Consider the following 21,347-nt stretch of genomic DNA (forward strand, 5'->3'; position numbering starts at 1 on the left):
AGGCTTTTTTGTTCAAATAGTGTTTAGCAACCTTTGTATTTTTTTCCGAATATGAACACCCTCTTAGAACATGTATAATCTGATGTCTGATTTAATAAGATGACTTGTGAAATATTTAATTGTATTATCATCTAAGTGTGTTAAAAATGTCACTGGAAACTAATACATGAATGCATATGGCTACACTGACACAAGTTCTATCTGATAAAGACATTTCTGTTCATTTGTATCTAAACTGGTAAAGATGCAAATGAGGATGATTATTATAAATGTCAAGTGATGGCACCTTTTCTTCCAGATTAAGGCAAATAAAATTGAGAATGGAAATGGGGAATGTGTCAAAGAGAAAACAACCCGTCCAACGAGCAGAATAGCCAAAGACCACCAATCAGCTTCAATATAGTAAGAAAATCCCACACCTGTAGGCATGCTTCAGCTGACCTCTTAACAATAATGTGTACTAGTTCAGTGATTATGGACATCATACTAAATAAAAGTTTATTTAAACTTTTAGCTTTTTGTTTCAAAAAAGAAAGTGCAGTTTACCTTAATTAGACATCTACCCAACACCAGTTCATCAATGACAGAAATAAGCTTACATTTTCTCTTTGTTGGAGTCATGCAGTTGCCTTTAATTGCTTACATCCCCTTCATTTAAACTTTGGTGGATAGTTGTCTCATTGTCAATCATATGACATCTCTTTTTATATTACAAAACTAATGGACATTTGCTCATAAATTTTTCAAGTCATTGTTTTCAAATCGTTTTGATTTAATAATTATAAATTTACAGTGCAATAACTTGAGTTTTATATATTTTCTGCCATATATCTCAACTCCAATTATACTTTTGCATGTATAAAATCACAATAGCGATACTTCAAGGTCACAAATTTTCATTCCCATCCTGTCATCTGGACATCAGGGACTGCAGATCGTTAGCCATTAGCTCTTGAGGTCATCCATCTAGTAATCGTATTGCAGAAGAATGGCTAATCTTCTGTTTCTTGCTATTGGTAACAATTATCAAACATCATTTGACTACTCTGTTTTTGTATCTGCTTTCCTTAGTTCATCCTTCAGATTTCCTCTATTTATCAGCATCAGTCCTAACAGGATGAGCAGAGATCCAAACCACCATCGTAATGATAAAGTTTCATCAAATAACAACAGACCAACAAATGCCTGTTAAAGAAATAAATTATTGTTAGTAAAATGATATTTCCTCTGAAATATTGCTTCAAAAAATTCTCTATGGATTCATTTATTAGTGTTAAAATTCTAACATGGTCTAATGTACTTTTGTAAAAATAGTACAAGGGGGAAGACTGATCCTTAAATTGTGTGATTTTAACATTAATAAAACATCTTTTGAAAAGGAAGGTATTTGTCATTGGTATTCACTTGCCTCCTTAATACCCGGTATATTAGATATTACAGAATATCAAAACATTGATAATATTTCTCAAATGATTTTAGACTCCCTAAAAGAGAGATAAAATCTGTTCATAAATTATTCCTGACACTTTTAATAGTTAATACATGTACTGACAAAGCAGTTTCAGATAATGTATCTATGTGATTTTAGATAGGATTCTATAAAAAAAACTATCATCCATGTATGCCATCCCAACAGAAAAAGATATTTTTTAAGCTGACTGATAACTGGATGACTGGTTAACATCACGGCCTAGCCAAGATAAGATGTGTATTTCATATTGGGTCTATGTTAGGGAGCTACCATTTGATTTTTATGGGGGGGCTAGGATGAAAAATTTTGTCCTGCATTTTTTTTTAGTTGTAATCTCTGTCCTGCCTTTTTATTTTTCACTCTATTCGGTCCTGCTTTTTTTTTTTTAGTTTATCCTGACTTTTTTTACATAAATTGTCATCCTGACTTTTTTTTTTGCAAGTGTCTCATCCTGCTTTTTTTTTTTTATTAAAACTCCTGTCCTGCCTATTTTTTTCAAATTTCATCCTAGCCCCCCCATAAAAATCAAATGGTAGCTCCCTTATAGGCTTGTAAAGACAAGAAGATAAACTTTACATAAGTAATACATCTTTGAACTGAAGAAGAGAATGTAGGGCTTCACAATAAATATCAAATATCATGTATAGGTGTTACCGTTTTGAAAAAAAACACTAAAATACACGCTGAAAATGGGCAAAATTTCACGTTGTGTTGTTTCATTTAAAATTTCGCTGTTTTCATCAATTGATAGTAAATAAGTGAACTTAATTTGAACTACATTATTAGTTCATTGCTATAGACAATTTATTCATCTTTCTTTTACTGTTTGTTGCAACAAAAAATCTTCAGTGGTTACAAAGTTATGATAAAAAGTTGAATACTATGCGCTTGTTATGAAATTTTGTACTTTTGTTTTTAGCTTGCTCAGTGTAGTGATAAAAGAGAAAAATAAATCAAATTTATGCTATTATGTGTTTTGTTTTCTCTTCTAGTATATACATTATCAAAAACTACCTCATTTATCAAAATTGCAGTACCCTAGCTGGAGATATATGCCATCAAAGTTGGATATACAAATAAAGTGAAAAAAAGTCTTGTCCGTAGACATGCATTCCCTAGTAAACTGGAAGTATAATTACATTAATGTTGCATTGCTAAGTTCCTGTTCTTTTGTAGATATGAAAACACTACTAACATTTTTTTCTACCGTCTATTAATAGAGGAAAAAATTCGAAAATATGTCAGAATGTCTTGTCCATAGACACATGTCTTGTCCGTAGACATGTCTTTTTATCAATATTGCTTGGCTTTATGGGTCTTAATTAGTCCTATGTGTTGTTTAAACTTAGAAATATCTTATTTTTAATAAATAAATGGTAATTTAAGTGTTCTCAATTTTTGTAAAATTACTTTACAGGAGTGGATTTTAAAAAGTGTCAGATTATCAGCCATAAAAAGCATACCTTATTTTACTTCAATATTGTTTATTCCAGTTGCTGCATACCTTAAAAGATTAACTAAATCAAATGAAGAAAAAGTATTTCTCTCTCTCTAACTTTATCTTTTGCATTTCAGTATTAACAGCAGATGAGGAAGTGTCTACGGACAAGACACTTGTACATAACAAGTATTAAATTTAATTATTTGTCGGCTATGGAACTTAAATCTTATTTATAGGTGATGAAAGTTATCTATTAAAATTAAAACTCAGTATTTTCAACATAAATATAGTCACAATTAATTCTAACAGATTTTTTTTTTACTGAAATTGTCTTGTCCGTAGACATTACCACAATATATTTGTATCCAATTTCCTCGAGTTCAGCCTAATTTGAAAGGTAAAATGTATGTTATTATTTCAAGAGAACACATTCAACTATGTCAAAATTGAGTTTTAATAATAGTTTGATTGTTTTAAACAGTCAGATATATGGATTTCAGTTAAAAGAATGTGTCTTCATTTTGGATTAATCAATAAATTATTGAGATATGTAAAGAATTATGGGTACATTTTTATATTTTCCAAAATTAAAAAACACTGCTTAAAACTTAATTAGTAACTTTTAATCTTAACTTTAACAATCATCTTTGAAAGCATTTAATTGAATATCAATAAAATGTCTTGTCCGTAGACATTATCAAAATGTATTTGTTTCCATATTCCTCGAAGTTAAGCATCATTTGATAGATAAACCTGATAAAATGTATGTTTTTTTTCAAGATAACACTTTCAGCTATATCAAAATTAGGTTTTAATAATGCATTTCATTAAATATGAATACAATGTCTCGTCCGTAGACAAAACATATAAATTGTATTGCTAAGTTTGATTGTTTATTGTAAAAATATGCATCAAGTTATTTTAATGTTCTATACACCAAAAGAAAGGGTTCTTTTGGAAGTTTTGTTATTTATAGATAATTTTAGATACAGTTATATCAGATAAGATTAATGATCAAAGAAAGCTACTGTTGTTTGAAATAACTGTGAGTCAAACATGTTCTTGTTATTTTTTTTTCAATTAAAATGTTTGATATTCAATAGTTCTAAACATATTTTGTTGTCTTTGTCATTGACCAAAAATCTGTCACTGGTGACCATGTCTTGAAGGCAACTATTAAAGAAAATTATACAGTTTTTAAACACCATTTATTTAATAAAAATATTAAATATTACTTTCAAAAACTGCATGTAACTATATAAATTCTTCAGTGTTAGCCTAACGATGGCAATTTTTCATAATTTAAACCATTTTTGAACCAAAATATCAAAAGAGTTTTTCCCTGAGGTGATACTCATTTTTGACTTCATGTGAAACACAAAATGCACATCTGTTTGTGGCTAGGCCGATCAAGCAGTCAGAAGTTATACTTGTATAATTTTTACTTTTTAGTACAAGTAAATAATTTTAAAAGAAGGTAGAGTTACATCCTTTGGACGTTTTTTTTTTTACTGATTTAAGTAAAAAGTGATATTTCCTTTATTCCTGAATTCCTTTTGACAATACTGCTCTATAAATTTCTTTAATAATTGGTTTAAATTTAATAAAAGTATAATTTCATAGACAATAGAGGGGTCTCATTGGGGGGTACCGAACCCTGGATCCCGCTTTGTTGTGTCAGATTCCTGTATCCTGGTTACATTTTGTACGTAAGCAATTCTCATTTTTTTGTAATTTCCCGTTTCCCGCCAGACTTTATTTCCTGTGTTTGTGGCAAAATTATTTGACTTTCATGTGTCACCCTTACAAAAAGTTGGCAATCCCGGGTCACCCTTAGACCCAAATGACACCCACAATAGAAATCTCATTAGTCTGGACACCAAATGTCAGATGAATGAAATCCATATATATTTGACTTACTGTAAACAAGAAATTAGAAGCTGTATTAGTGACAGTAGCCTCCACTGATGATGAACAGTACTGTAAAGACTTGGTAAAGAATGTCCACATCACTCCGTTACATACAAATATCATCAGGAAAAATAGCACTTGTATGTACACACTTATCTGAAAAGTAGAGTACACACCAGTACATACAAATATCATTAGGAAAAGTATCAGTGTGAACATATAAGGTACTAATTACATTATTTACTAAAAGACCCAAATCTAAAATAAAACATTCTTTTTTTAGTCTTGTATTATTTTTAATTTTAGTTTCTTGTGTACAATTTGGAGTTTAGTATGGCGTTCATTATCACTGAATTAGTATATATATATTTGTTTAGGAGCCAGCTGAAGGACGCCTCTGGGTGCGGGAATTTTTTTGCTGCATTGAAGACCTGTTGGTGACCTTCTGCTGTTGTCTGTTCTATGGTCGGGTTGTTGTCTCTTTGACACATTCCCCATTTCCATTCTCAATTTTATTTTTTTAATTTACAGTGGCACTAATTACCATGCTTACAATTACATAAATGTATGATAAAGACCTCTTTTAGGCATTTGTTAGTCAAGCCCATTGTTAACATTGGCTAAAAATGAGATTGCCATCTACTTTATACTGAACATCCTATAAATTCTGTGTAACAATCAATCAGTATCCTTATCCAGTTTCTGGATATTGAAGACGGCTGGTCTTGAATGTGATGGCCATCATGTTTAAAACAGCTTACCTGTGACCAGTTCTAGATAGGGATGGTCAAGATTGTGATGGACATTATGTTTAACAACTCACCTGTTGACACTTGTGATTTCCTGCTAAGAGTAAACAATAAGACAGTACAATGTCTCCACTCATAGCCAACTTAGCAAATGTTGATCCCAAGGAAGCCATAACTCCTGCCATCACAGCCAACGTCAAACCATGGCTCTGCCTCAACCATTGCATTTTCTTCACTACAATATGTACAAAATAAATTGCTAAAAAAGTTTCACTACCATCAATTCTTCATATCAATAGGAATGGAAATGAATCTCTAGACAAGAGTATTATGAAATAAATGAGAAGACTCTATAAAACTACAAGGACATAACCAATATATCCAAGCAACAATGTCATAATGTTGCTCTTCATCTTGATAGTTGCTTGAAAAACATGACAGATTAAGTAAATATCATGAAATTGAACTTCAAGCTACAGATTGAATTCAAGCATTATTTGACCAGTTTTGTTTTTCATTAAATAAAAACTTTTATAAGGAAGTAAACAGCTAACATGTTATCAAAGCATTCAACACCAATAATTATCATCAACAGAATAAATGTACATTCATTTTAATAACATTCTGAAAAACAGATTTAGAATATTCTATATTTACACAAAAATAATTGTCTATTAAGATTTGGAACTTAATCTTGTTAATAATATGAGGCAGGCATTACCTGTGAATGAGGACTAAATCTGTATTATTATTTTTTTTTTAATTCAAACAAAACAAATTATTGATAAAAGAAACGGAAATACCGTAACGTTTCCGATATTGGTTCTGATGTTAGGGGTTTAGTTGTGGCGTTATTTAAGTTATGACGTCATATTCAATGTAAACAAAGAAACGCTGTTATCCAGGTAACGTTTTTTTCATATCAAACAATTATTAAAAATGATTGGGTGTTGAATTCCATCCTATATATGTTGATAAATATACATTTTATTCAAAGTCTCATGCAAACAAGACCGTAATTGGGGACTTTGTCCCCATATAATAAACTGTTGACATAGAGATATGTTTCGCCTGTGTATAATATAGATATGCAGAAAACTCAGAAAAAGACAATCTGATAGACAGCAACATTGCTAAGTAATTCAAAGTTGAATGCAAAGCCATCAAGCATGGTCTTAAGGTAGTCATCAAACTAATATGTACAGATAGTATTGCAACTTCATAAAAAATATCATTGATGGTTTGCAAGTTCTTATCAACTAACTAAAACAGAAAATATAACACCTATAATTACAAATTAGCCATGTTAGCTTAAAGATGCTAGGTCATGAGTTTGGAGCAGCTATGGCCCCAATATTTTATAACTGATATGTCCTCTAAGATAATAATGCAACTTTTACATGTATATAGAAAATGTCATTAGGTCCAATTATCAGAAGCCAGACAGGGGTACTACTTGTACAAGTTACTTTTGTGTTATCCCCAAGGGTGATTGGGGAAAGAAGTATGGTCACTTGGTCTCCTTCTGACCAGCAGTAAAACACCTGCCAAAGTAGGGCGTCCTTTTGGCTGTGCAGGGTGTATAAGTTTGCAGACTCGCACGTCAGAATGGGGATTTTAGTCCCGTCAGAAGAGGTACTTTAAATCTGATGCCTCTTGTAAAAGGAGTGCCAGGCTCTTTGAGTGTTAAGAACCCTTGCAACAACCCTTTGAGGGGTCCGCAAGTGGCTCGTTGCAAGATAAATTTCCGTCCCTATACATTTGTACAATAATATACTCTCATTTTCCAGTGGCAGTCCAAATTTCCCCAACCATCATCCCAGATGGACTCATTTCCAAGACCTACCTATTGAATATATTGTTTTATAACTTGTTCTCATCCTGAACATGCATGATCGAACAACTTGCCAATGGACGTTAAACATCCAACAACAAGGATGTGCATGATGTACAAAATTACCAACTGCCTAGTTAATATAGATGCAACATCTAGGCTTATTCCAACAAACCGAGCATCAAGAACAACTCAGAGTGGATGTTTCCAGGTTCCTCTTTGTAGAACGAATATAAGGAAAATGTCATTCTATCCAAAATCAATACTGGAATGGAATGCCTTACCACTTTCCACTACCACCGCCCAGAGTCTTGAATGCTTCAAGGCTCAGCTAACAAAATAGACATAAACACTTGTTTTTAATGAGCACCTGTATATAGGATTTTAACTCTCACAAAATGTAAATATAATTAAAATGTCAATTGTTCTTTAACAATTGAGAGGTCTTTCCTTTAGTAATGTAAAATACATGTACATGTTCCAATAGATGTAGAATGTATTGAAAAGGTCAAGGTCAACCTGAAAAAGCTTTAAAACACACTAAAAATCCTTAAAATAAGGTCAAAAACACATAATTCGCTATCTGGGACATGACCTTGTGACCTTTGACAAGGTCATTAGTCCCCAATGTCATTGCTGAAGACCCCATGGGTCTAGGACCTTTTGTTATATAGTAAAAGCTGATTTTGCCTTTTCAGAAACCTAAATCAGGGGTTATGTCCCTTACAGAAAGGTCAAATCTCTTCGGTCAATGTAACAAAGTTGCGCCTTAATGACTCAAACATTTTCCATTATTTAAAACTTCTGTAAGTATAATGGTTTCTGAGATTATCCGCTAACAAGGTGTTAGGTCAAAGGTCAAGGTCAATATACACATTTGACCTTGAGGTATTTTTCGAAGTCACATGAATTGATGATGAATGGTGAAGATCCTAGGTGTCTACAACTTACGGTTTCTGAGTTTTGGTGGCCAACCGACACCAGTTAATTTTAATAGGGGCATAACCCTACCAATGAGTAGTTGAATCTTTTCGATCCAAATGTAGCGAAGAACCAGGGTCTGGTCCTGAACAAATTTCACCCTTCCTTTTTTTTCTACCTATTACGGTTACAGTGTTGGGACAATAACAAGGTTTTTGGGTTACAGAGGGATTACTCCGAAACCGACAAAGTATTTCGACTCACAGGGTGATCGAGTTCTCGATAGGTATAATATTCATGACACCGATACAAAGTGTGAACATGAAAGCGACACGTCTTACGGTTAAGGCTGCTAACTTCGTCAAAATTTGGGGGAAGAATAATAATAAACAGCAATGAACAGAAGAAATACAGTATAAGGTCTTTCCCTTTTGAAAAAGGAAAGACCTTAATTAAATTTTCTTTGGACTTTCATGCGCAACACACAGTGGCAGAATAATCAGACAGTTGATTGCGGCCGCTTAACTGGAAGAAGAAGAAGAAGAACAATCAATCCAATGAATCAATATTTTTGTGGCTATGTCTGTGTTTATATGATATTCATGATATTTGTTATTTTTAAAATCTAGTATTATAAAAATGTGTACTTGGTCCACTTTCACAGATTACATTTAAAGCTGCCTTTATACATGTTTTAACATTGACTCTCTGAATAAAGTTATGTGAGCTTTTACCAAAATTACTAAATAAGTGGGTGGACACTGGGCGCTGACATATTGAAGATTCGCAGTGAATATTTTTTTAAACGTTTGGAACTTTCGGACAACGTCGATGTGATTTGCGATAAAAATAAGAGAAAATCGAATGCCATCCAGCATGGCGGATTTATTTTTAACAAGCGCAGCTTACTGCAAGATTTTGCTTCATGCCGCCAAATATCCACATTGTGCTGTCAATGGTGTACTTCTAGCTGAAGAACCAAAAAACAAAGATCACAAACATATACGATTTGTTGACTGTATTCCACTGTTTCATTTGTCTTTGAGTATAGCACCGATGCTGGAGGCTGCTTTGTTGCAGGTGTTTTATCTATTTACATTAGAAATTTTAATCAGATTAGGAATCTCTTTGGTGTTGTCACCTTAAGGATTTGATTAATTGTTCATGAATTTAATTTCACTAGACTCCTAGTTTTTTAGATCAAGATAAATATTTTATCTCTTTGAATATATTATTACATGTATGTCATTCTTATTTTTACACTTGCAGTCCATATATATTAGTGAAATTGGGGTACAATCACTACAATGATTTCCATAAAACTCACCAAAATGCAATATGAACCAGAAAACTGATAGAAGTGTTATACTATTCCAAATAATTATTGGAAGGCTATTTTAAATTTGACGCCTAATCATGCTAATGATATAAGGCGTCAAAGAAAAAATATAATAGCCTTCAAGACGTCACAATTATTTGAACTTGCGTTATACCTTTTTTATTTGATAATTAAGAATATGAATTTGAGTCATTTGACAATTTCTCACTGTAATACTGATATACGACATTTAAGCTATGAAGACAGATTAAAAGTACTTAAACTACCTTCCCTAACTCACAGAAGGCGAAGAGGTGATATGATACAAGCTTTCAAAATATTAAAAGGAATCGAAGATATATCTTATGAAAGATTTTTTACTGTCATCAGTACAAATACCTGTGGGCATAATTGGAAATTAGCAAAACCTAGATGTAACACTTCTTTTCGATTAAGACATTTCTCACAACGAATTATTAATGAATGGAATAACCTACCAGTTGAGGTTATTTCATCAAAAACTGTGGAAGCCTTTAAAATTAGTATAGACCGTCATTGGGAGTCAGTCATGTATCAGTTTAAGAAATTGATGAGGACACAAATAGTTTTCTATATAACTTTTTAATTGTGTGAAATATTGCACCAAATCATGCAGGATTGATGATTGTATCAGTTTTGAAAGTGTACCAAAATAGGGTGGGCTAAAAAGGATAGGATCCTTCCATATGATCCCCACAACGATCTTATACATGTAGAACTTGCTACCTTATTCTGTTTCTTATAATAAATACCATACCGTAATTTTTTCACAAAAATATTTTATTTTATTTACCATAAAATTCACAAAATCATATTTGATCGTAAGTAGAAAAAAACAATACTTGCTATATGGTGACCTATAGTTGTTTATTTCTGTGTCATTTGGTCTCTTGCAGAGAGTTGTCTCATTGGCAATCAGACCCTATGATGGCTTATCTTATTCTTTTTATTGATTGCATTTGAATAAACTTTTTTCAACTTAAAAAACAAAACAGAATATAAATCCAATGAGTGTACAGGTCTATCAGATGGTGCCTCATGTTTAGAGTCTGGTGAGACTAGCATTGATGAAAACTAGAACCCAATTCCTGTGACATGACTAGTTTCGCAGTTGTACTTGACTCATATTTTTGAAAAGTTTTTCAAAAGAAATACATCTAATTCTGTTATAAATGTATTGTCTAAATTCGTTTTGCTCCTTTAATCAACTAAAAATGTAAAAAGGTTATTTTTAAAATTTGGGCAAGTAACAATTTCATTCGGACAAGTAAATTTTGGTACATGTATGTACTTTTCCTACAGAACAAGTTGAAAAAAAAGTTATTGTAGAGGCCTGATTCCCAAATTATTTATTGTGTATTTTCAGTTACAATGTACCATACCTTATTTTGTAATTCAACCTTATTTAAATGGGAATGGGGAGAGATCCGTTTGCACCAAAAATGCATCCTTTTGCACCACACATTTTTTTCTACAATATTACGTTTGCGCCACCTGTATTAAAATTACATGGTATCATTTGCGCCAATTAGAAGAAAAACGACTCTCCTCCTTTATTCAGACTTGGAACCGGCAGTTTACACAGCAAATGTTTCCTTTTCTGAAACATACTTTCTTCTTACTGCTGCTACATGTACATGGGTACATCCCAATTTAATGTAAGTAGTAGCTTGTAACTTCACTATATTGTCCAAAAAGACAAACATTAAAGGATGAAATGCATAAAACAGTTCAGAATAATTCCTGTGGAATACTTCTGTTCCATTACTGATAGATTGAGTTTCAGCCCATACGGATGGTGGGAACACAGCACTGTGTCATCAACATATCCCATGTGGCTAAAACATAATCAGCAAAAAGCTTCTATTTTCTTCTTTTTTGACACATCTTGTATTTAATATCCAGCAAAGCAATAAGTTTTCTTCTCTCTCTGTACGTGGACTGTCTAATGCACTTCAAGTCATTTCTCTCTAGATGCTGATCTTCATAGTGAAATATCTCCCAACATGTGATACCTTTTAAGCCAAACATAAGAATGATTTATATTTATGATAGATATGTGTACAGGTATATTGGCGCAATTGATACATTTGGAAAATAAAATTTGGCGCAAATGATACCCCTGAAAAACAGTTATTGGCGCAAAAGGACTGCTGCCATTTAAATTGCGCATTTTAGATAATCCGATTACACAATAATTATTACAATTTACCCTTAGTCAAATTTAGTGTATTTTCAGATTGTTTAATTTATTTTGATATTTAAGTCTTATAGCTTAATTGTATACTTTCAGATTGAAGCCTACAGTAAGAGTATAGGATGTGTGATAGCCGGATATTATCAAGCCAATGAAAACCTTGACGATAATGTGTAAGTTACCATTTCTTGGAAAAGAGATTATACAGAGACGTTTACTTGTACTGATTGTCTGTATTTTACACAGGATTTTTTAATAAAATTTCTCATTACGGATTTGTTATTAAAAAATTTGGATTTTCTACCAATACGGGAAAGAAAATCAGAGTTGCTTCAGTTTACGGTGATCAGTGTCTAAAAGGCACTTATTTTACTAGGAATCCCGCTCTGTACAGCGAAAAATGATAGCGATCAAGTTTATTTCATGGACGGCAAGGATCATTTCTAAAAAATGGTGTAAATTTTAGGTTTTGATATTGGTCAAAATCTTTCTTCTAAAAATATCTGAATACGACTGCAGATACTGTCAGAATGCAGGAAATTGCATCTAATTTTTCAAATTTTTGAAGAGGGGTATGCCCTCAAACCCCCTTAGATGGTTTGTGCTGCTTAACAGCACTCATTGGGCGTACTGCTGACAACATTGCAAAACTACTGACAATTCTACTGATAGACACAAAAAAGAATCTCTTAATACAGGTGGTCTTTCAATACAGGTTCAATTTATATGAAATGACTTATGTGCTACTGAGGAATCTCAGATTGGTGGTCTTTTAACACAGGTTTCCATTCTCAATTTTATTTTGCTTAATACAGGTGGTCTCTTAAGCAGGTTTGACTGTGTTTACTTTTTATTTTGTGGAAAGTTTACTGAGAAATTTAAAACATGTCTATTCTACTTTCAGATTAAACAATGCAGCAAAAATAATAGGAAAAAGAATCTATGATAATAACCCTGATACTTGTATTTTTATAGTGAGTATTTATTGATCATTTGTTAAGTCTATACCATTGTATACAACATATACAATGGTATGCAGAAGTTTATATATGCAATAACTAGCATTAAAACAGCCAGGAGAACACAAATGATTTTATATGCCTTATAAAAGTCCTTTATAAAATGGCAAAATCAAAACCTCAAACTCATCAATGAATGGAAAACAAATGTCTTATTCCTGACTTGGTAGGCATTTCTTAATGTAGAAAATGGTGGATCAGACCTGGGTTAAATACAGGACTTCTAATATATTTTTGAAGAGAGAATGATATATTTTAATTGGTCAATTATGTGTTGAGAGTCAGAAACTTAGGAAATAAAAATCTACAAAATAAGAGCACAGTAAGGACAAACTTTAAAAATAAAGTGGATTCATATTGATGCAAATTTAGCATGAAAAATGTTTGGAACTTTTTCAAAAACATTGCATATACAAATGACATATCTTATATTAAATTGTATCACAAATTTTATAATCAAAGAGATTTTGCGTTATTGTTAAATAATGTGATAATGTCCAAGATATATTATGCATAGTTTCAATGTATGATTTTGTTTTTCAGGTTGATAATAATAAAGTATCGCCACTAGCAGTGTCAGAGGCTTACAATATATATACATTTAAAGAATCAAATTGGTGCAAAACTGATAAAAGGTATAGATATGTTGACTTTTTCATACTTGAGAAAATTGATAATTAAGGTGCTCATATTGTTGGAGTGTCACCAATTTAGTTAAGTTTTAAGTTCTGCTGCACTTGACATGAACAAAATTGGCTTGTGTCTTGACATAAATCTATTTGACTCATTTCTTGACAAAAAAAGTCTTGACATGCCTCATGACATAGACAAAGGCTGGTGATGAGTTTTCAGATAATGGTTTATTTTTACTAATTGTTTGGTTTGTAACAATTGTGTGTCTATCTTGATAGACAGACCCAACAACATTTGCATAAGACATCTACTGGAAATTAAAATGTATATCTTGTACATGTAGTGAACTTTAATTTCCAACTTTTTCATGACCAAACAAGGGTTTTCAACAAAAAGTTAAAATAAAAAATAGTTAACAAAACACAACACAACTGAAGATTGAGCAACACTTAACCCATCAGAAACAATTGAAGGTAGTGATCTCAGGTGCTCCAGAGAAGGTGGTGATCTGGGGTGCTCCAGAGAAGGTGGTGATATCAAGTGCTCCAGAGAAGGTAGTGATCTCAGGTGCTCCAGAGAAGGTAGTGATCTCAGGTGCTCTAGAGAAGGTAGTGATCTCAGGTGCTCCAGAGAAGGTGGTGATCTCAGGTGCTCCAGAGAAGGTAGTGATCTCAGGTGCTCCAGAGAAGGTGATGATCTCAGGTGCTCCAGAGAAGGTGATGATCTCAGGTGCTCCAGAGAAGGTAGTGATCTCAGGTGATCCAGAGAAGGTATTGATCTCAGGTGCTCCAGAGAAGGTAGTGATATCAGGGGCTCCAGAGAAGGTAGTGATATCAGGTGCTCCAGAGAAGGTGATGATCTCAGGTGCTCCAGAGAAGGTAGTGATCTCAGGTGCTCCAGAGAAGGTAGTGATATCAGGTGCTCCAGAGAAGGTAGTGATATCAGGTGCTCCAGAGAAGGTGATGATCTCAGGTGCTCCAGAGAAGGTAGTTATCTCAGGTGCTCCAGAGAAGGTAGTGATCTCAGGTGCTCCAGAGAAGGTAGTGATCTCAGGTGCTCCAGAGAAGGTAGTGATATCAGGTGCTCCAGAATGGTAAACAGATTTCGACAATGATATACTGTATTAAGGTTCAATAAAGTTATACCCTTTTTTTTTTTATAAAGATGAGATATTGCTACAAACACATAAAATAAGTAGAAGTTCAAACCAAAAAAAATTTAAATTTTACTAATAAAATCTAAATACAATGTATTAAAACTTCTGGAGAATCAGTTGGGGGTGTATGAAAGGATGAATTAAATCAATTTCAAATAAAGTAAAGTCGTACAACAATTTCCTATCAAAGAGAATGTTGTCCTTTTTTTAAATAAATGTTACAAAATGACTTTGTGATATCCAATTTTATGTAATAAAAAAACCTTAATGGCTATTCTTTTGATGGTTGCGCACTTTAACAGGAAGTAACAAATGTATGTTTACATTGTAGACCAACAACAGACGAAGAAACACTAGAGTTAAGCAGAATGTTATTATCTACACCAGATTCCTACAGACAGTTAGTTGACTTTGATAACCATTTTGATGATCTATCTAAAGACTGGAGAAATTTACAAATAGCAGAATATATAGACAGATCGACATGATACCTATAGATTAGATAGTATATGTTGTAACTTCATTTGTCAAACCGACATGTTTGTTATTTGTGCCTCATCACTAAGTATTCTGTGTTTGTTTTGAAAGTCTCCATAAATTTACTTTAGATAAGACATGATAAGAGAAATTAGATAAAATTGTTAACTGAGATTCAATCAGAAATTATATGCACAAAACTACCTGGTAACATTCCATTTTATTAGTTTGTACTACTTTGAAAACAAGAAAACATAAAAATTGTTCAGGAAGATCTGCATATTTTATTATGATAAGAAAATAAAAGTAAAATGAAAACCAATTTATTTGCACATCTAATTACATTGTTTCAATGTCAGATCAGATAAAGACAGAAATGTACCGGTATATTGATATATTTTAACCTCTCTATGTGAATGTTTCCTAATTTAAAGTTTTTGATACCACTTAATTTCAGTAATTTATAAATGTATGTAGAAAGGCTGAACATATACAGCTGATATTATTTATATGTTTATTGTTGTCAGAAGCACATACAAATCAAGTGCAAAGGGAGATAATTTCTCATCTTGAAAAGAAAAATTGTATAGATGTACAGTCAAAATATGTGTATAGATTTCTAGAAGTCATATCATTTTAAATCATGTACAAATCATTGGACAGAGCTTTAGAGCAGATTTACAAAGGGATGTGGTCTGCTAAAAAAAACATATTTTTGGGCAAGTTATGATAAATTTAGTTTAAATATACAAACCTACAACTGTAAAGTGTCATGTAATTTTGTTTTAAGTAATTGAAGCATATAAGATTTTGTTAACATTTAAACTTTATATTGTTGTATTAAGGTTTAATAAGTGAGCTGCCTCAGATAGAAATCGACCTTATGCAAATGCTGGTATATATGTACTGTTGTACATGTATACTTGGATGGAGAGTTGTCTCATTGGCACTCGTACCACATCTTCTTATATCTATTTGACTTCAATTGAATTTGAACATTCAAATATGTAATAAAAGATTAGTCTTGGTCTGTTTTGAAGGGTCCTTATATCAAATCAATTTTCGAACAGTATTAATCTTTGCATTGAGATATTTTTCGACCAAAAATAAGTTAATAAATGCATTGATATCCAATGCATCTCAAATTATACAATTCTTATTTAGTAGGAATATAATACTCAGACTTCAACCAATCAAAATACTAGATTATTTGTTTTGAGCACAAGTTTTTATTAGTTTCCATTATAGCCGATTCAGTAAGTAATGAATATAGTTCTAGGACTCAAAATTAGTTGTAATATAGGGACGAAAGATACCAATTGTTAAAAAGGATATGTCACAATTATGTAATCCTTATTTAAAAATGATCAATATCATTTTTACAAATCTCAAAATTCAACGATGGTGGTTTCAAAATAAATAGATGTGTTGGGAATCAAAAGAGATTTTTAAACATTCATCAACGTAAAAGCCCCTTTGTAATAGGTTGTGAGGATCTTTGTTTCTTCTCAGATTCTTTAAAAAATCCAAATTAATTGTTTAGTGTTATCATAACCTGATTATCAGAAAAATTACTTACTATTTGTGGATTAAAAGTTTTTGAAAAAAAATGTGCATCACATTTTTTTTTTTTTTTGTAATTATGATTTTGATGTTCTCAGTACTAGTAATTAGAACCACAGGGACTTACATAGATATTCCATAATTATTCTGGTTGATTAGAGAGTACCTTTATGAAGTGCAATAACTGCTTAGTCTTTTCATTACATTTATAACTTGTTTCATGACAAAGGTTAGGTAAAGTTCATTTATAAATCATCTTGCTTCTGTTCAAGAATTACATGTATCAGAACATTTGTATTGTTGTGTGTAATAGAGACAAGATTGATAATAAATAAATACTGTTTTCATGTTTAAAAACCACAGTTTGAAATGTGTTTGTTAATCTATCTAGTAAGCCTGTATAACATTGGATAAAAAGTTAGCATTTATTGCCTCCATTCACAAAGACCATCTAAATCCTGCACATTGTTTGTAAAAGGTATAGATTTACTGTCAAGATTGAACAGCCAAATTTATTTTATTTTGAACCAAACAACTTTTTTTTTACATGTACATTATGATAATGAAATTTCAAGTAATACTGCCGGTGTTGTCGAATTCTTTCTAGATGTTTTTCTTCTTTTTCTTGTATGCATTATTAGGATCAAACATGTTAAATATTTATAAAATAAACAGAATTTATGATAGTTGTTGACTTTTGTCTGTGTCTGAGGTGCCTTAACAATCACTTGTGTGTAAATCTTTTAATAGGCAAATTTTACTTTTCAATTTGTTTTTGCCCTTAAAAGTTAGAACTGTATATGTAAACAGTTGCAGGATTTTCTTGCTACATTGAAGACCCATCAGCTGTTATCCGCTCTTTGAAAGGGATGTTGTCTCTGTGACACAAAGTTTTATTCACAAAATACAAGATACATTCACGCCATTGGTCGAGATATTAAATTGCTCATGCAGAATACTAGCTGAATCGGCTATAATGGAAACCAATTACCACGAATAAAGAAATTGTAACGGAAAAACCCTGATTAACGAGAGCAGAAATCACTAATAAGAGAAATAAAATCATCTTTGCTATTTTGGTTGATTGATTGTTTGTGTGTAACTTCACTTTCAGCTCTCTTGGCTAGTTTTCATTTGTGGAGAAAGCCATGTGCAGGGTTCTAGCTCACAACATCATTGTTGAATGGCAAGTGAAGCTGTTGACGAAATACTTTGGTAATGAAATCTTGAGTTTACCTTGCCTAATTAAATTATTTTTTTATAATGAGTTCATTCTATAAGAAAGGAGAAAAGCCTTTTGAATTTTCGAGTTTTCTTTGCTGAAGTGGAATAAGGCTTATTGAAACTTGTGACAGTAATCTCAATAGATAGGAATATTGCACTTATTCTATTAGACTTTTATATTAAAGTTTGGTTCATATGACATTTAAAATTTCTAGAATTAATGATCTGGAAAAGCTTTTCCTATTCATATTTCATTGTTGCTTTTTAGCTCACCTGGCCCGACGGTCCAAATGAGCTTTTTATCACTTGGCGTCCCTCGTCGTCATCTGCGTAAACTTTTACATTTTGAACTTCTTCTAGAGAACCACTGAATGGAATGCAACCAAACATGTCATGAATGTTCCTTATGAGGTGCTGACCAAGTGCTGTTACTTTGTGGCCGATCCATCATCCAAGACGGCCGCCAGCGGGGGACTTAGTTTAACATAGGACCCTATGGGAAATACATATAAATGTCTTCTTTTAGAGAACCACTGAATGGAATGAAACCAAACATGGCATGAATTTTCCTTATGAGGTGCTGACCAAGTGTTGTTACTTTGTAGCCGATCCATCATCCAAGATGGCCGCCAGCGGGGGACTTAGTTTAACATAGGACCCTATGGGAAATGCTTACAAATGACTTCTTTTAGAGAACCACTGAATGGAATGAAACCAAACATAGCATGAATGCTCCTTATGAGGTGCTGTCCAAGTGTTGTTACTTTGTAGCCGATCCATCATCCAAGATGGAGCCAGCGAGGGGCTAAGTTTAACATAGGACTCTATTGGAAATACATACAAATGTCTTCTTTTAGAGAACCACTGAATGGAATGAAACCAAACATACGGCCTAGCCACAATCAGTTGTTCATTTCATGTTGGGTCTATGTTATAGGCTTCTAAAGACAAGAAGATACACTTAACATAAGTATTAAATCTTTGAACTGAAGAAGAGGGTATAGGGCATCACAAAGAATATCAAATATCATGTATATGTGTGACCGTTTTGAAAAAACCACTCAAAGACACGCTGAAAATGGGCAAAATTTCACGTTATGTTGTTTCATTTAAAATTACGCTGTTTTTATCAATTTAAGGTTAATAAGTGAACTTAATTTCACCTAAATTATTGGATCACTGTTATAGACAAATTATTTTATTTTAATCTTTCTTTTGCTGGTTGTTGCAACGAAAAATCTTCAGTGGTTACAAAGTTATGATAAAAAGTGGAATACTATGCATGTGTTATGAAATTTTGTACTTTTGTTTTTAGCTTGCTCATTGAAGTGATAAAAGAGAAAAATAAATCAAATTTATGCTATTATATGTTTTGTTTTCTCTTCTAGTATATAATTGTTATCAAAAAACTACCTCATATATCAATATTGCAGTACCCTAGCTGGAGATATATGCCATCAAAGTTGGCTTTACAAATAAGGTGAAAAAATGTCTTGTCCGTAGACATGCATTCCCTAGTAAACTGGAAGTGTAATAACATTAATGTTGCATTGCTAAGTTCTTACACTTTTGTAGATATGAAAACACTCCTAACATTTTTTCTACCATCTTTTAATAGAGGAAGAATATGAAAAAAATGTCGAAATGTCTTGTCCGTAGACATGGCTTTATATCAATATTGCTTGGTTTTATGGGTCTAAATTGTTCCTATGTGGTGTTTAAACTTAGAAATATCTTATTCTTAATCAAATAAATGGTAATTAAAGTGTTCTAATTTTTTGCAATATTACTTTACAGAAGTGGATTTTAAAAAGTGGCAAATTATCAGTCACAAAAAGCATACCTTATTTTACTTCAATATGTTTATTCCAGTTACTGCATACCTTAAAAGATTAACTAAATCAAATGAAGAAAAAGTATTTCTCTCTCTCTGACTATCTTTTGCACTCCAGTATTACCAGCAGATGAGGAAGTGTCTACGGACAAGACACTTATACAAAACAAGTATTAAATTCAATTATTTGTCTGCTTTTGAACTTAAATCTTATTTATAGGTGATGAAAGTTATTTGTACACATTTAGATTGCCCCCCCCCCCCAGAAAATCAAATGGTTGCTGCCTAAATTGAATGAAACCAAACATAGCACTGATGTTCCTTTCCTCCTCAGGTGCTGAACAAGTGTTGTTAATTTGTAGCCAAATTTTATCTTTTTTATATGCTTTCAAAAACCCAAGTTGAGTCAGGAGAGCATTACAGGCTCTTGAGAGCCTCTTGTTATTTGATGATGGTCTCGGTGATTATAAAATAAAACCCAATCTTTCACTCATTATATATGACAAGAAGTTTCGTTCCAGTCTAGTTCAACCCAAGGGTGACTGAGAAACAGAAATAAAGTCACTTTGTTTTCTCCTTGCCATAATTCATATGGTTCTTTAGAATTAATGTTTTGAGTAAAGAGAGTGATGTGCACTCCACACGTTAAGTTTCCAAACCTTGTAATAACTCATTGATAGGTCCTTAGATTGCCTGTTGCAAAGCAAAATTTCTGGTCTAATCCAATATACTCTCACTTTCCAACAGCAAACCAAATGTTTCCCACTTTAATCTAAATGGCCTCTATGACATGAGCTTCCTATTGTATAAATTGTTCTCCTCCTGAACATGCATGATCCATTGGATGTTGAATATGTACGGATTGATAATTTTGTTTAAAATGCAATTTTTTTTGTCAAGCCTTCGACTTTTTGTTGCAGAAAGCTCAATGTGGGAAAAGTGATATGGTGGCAGCGGTGTCAATAGCTAAACTCTTAACGGATTAATATTTCAGAAGGAATAATACCTGGATCTTTCATACTTTGAATATAAATGTCTTATGTTATGAAATTTCTGTCTGTCATATGTTCATTGTTCTTGACCCCATTTTCATGGTTTAGTGACTACTTGAAAAAGGTTATATTTTTGGTATTCCTAATTACTTTCTTATGAGTAACATGATAACTATATTTAGTTTGTGCATACCTTGCAAGGCCTTCATACCCATCAAACAGTTTTCACTTGAACTAATCCTCATTTCATGGATCAGTGAACAAGTTAAAGTTTTCTTGGTTAGGTCCATATCTCAGATACTATAAGCAATATGACTAAATTTGGTGTATGGAATGATTGTATGGTGTATATGTCCAACTACTAGGTGTCATCTGACCTTGACCTCATTTTCATGTTTCAGTTGCTATAGTTCAGTTTTTGTGTTTTGGTCTGTTTTTTCTAAATACTGTGTGCTATATTAGGTGTATGGAATATTTAAGGATATGCATGTCAGTCTGGTATGTTTTATTTGACCATGACTTATACACAGTGATGCCAAAATGAATAAAACAGTCCATATATTTAAGT

General features: G+C 32.4%; 2 protein-coding genes across 3 annotated transcripts; one reads left to right on the forward strand and one right to left on the reverse strand.

The window, feature by feature from the left end:
• Positions 1-751: 751 nt before the first annotated feature.
• Positions 752-9,198, reverse strand: LOC139523151 (transmembrane protein 42-like). 2 transcript variants are annotated; one of them, XM_071316954.1, is made up of 4 exons: positions 9,062-9,198; positions 5,647-5,807; positions 4,833-4,979; positions 752-1,185 (listed from the first exon to the last, which is right to left on the reverse strand). In XM_071316954.1, the coding sequence occupies exons 2-4, from the start codon at positions 5,797-5,799 to the stop codon at positions 1,042-1,044; spliced, it is 444 nt and encodes a 147-aa protein (XP_071173055.1). In that variant the 5' UTR covers positions 5,800-5,807; positions 9,062-9,198; the 3' UTR covers positions 752-1,041. The 2 variants fall into 2 exon arrangements, with proteins under 2 accessions (XP_071173055.1, XP_071173053.1); XM_071316952.1 differs by having other exon boundaries at positions 8,975-9,082.
• On the forward strand, positions 9,194-17,415 carry LOC139523150 (ER membrane protein complex subunit 8-like). Its single transcript, XM_071316951.1, has 5 exons — positions 9,194-9,407; positions 11,978-12,054; positions 12,786-12,855; positions 13,444-13,535; positions 15,021-17,415. The coding sequence occupies exons 1-5, from the start codon at positions 9,204-9,206 to the stop codon at positions 15,175-15,177; spliced, it is 600 nt and encodes a 199-aa protein (XP_071173052.1). The 5' UTR covers positions 9,194-9,203; the 3' UTR covers positions 15,178-17,415.
• Positions 17,416-21,347: the final 3,932 nt, after the last annotated feature.

This window comes from Mytilus edulis, chromosome 5, assembly GCF_963676685.1.
Source record: "Mytilus edulis chromosome 5, xbMytEdul2.2, whole genome shotgun sequence".
NCBI lineage: Eukaryota > Metazoa > Mollusca > Bivalvia > Mytilida > Mytilidae > Mytilus > Mytilus edulis.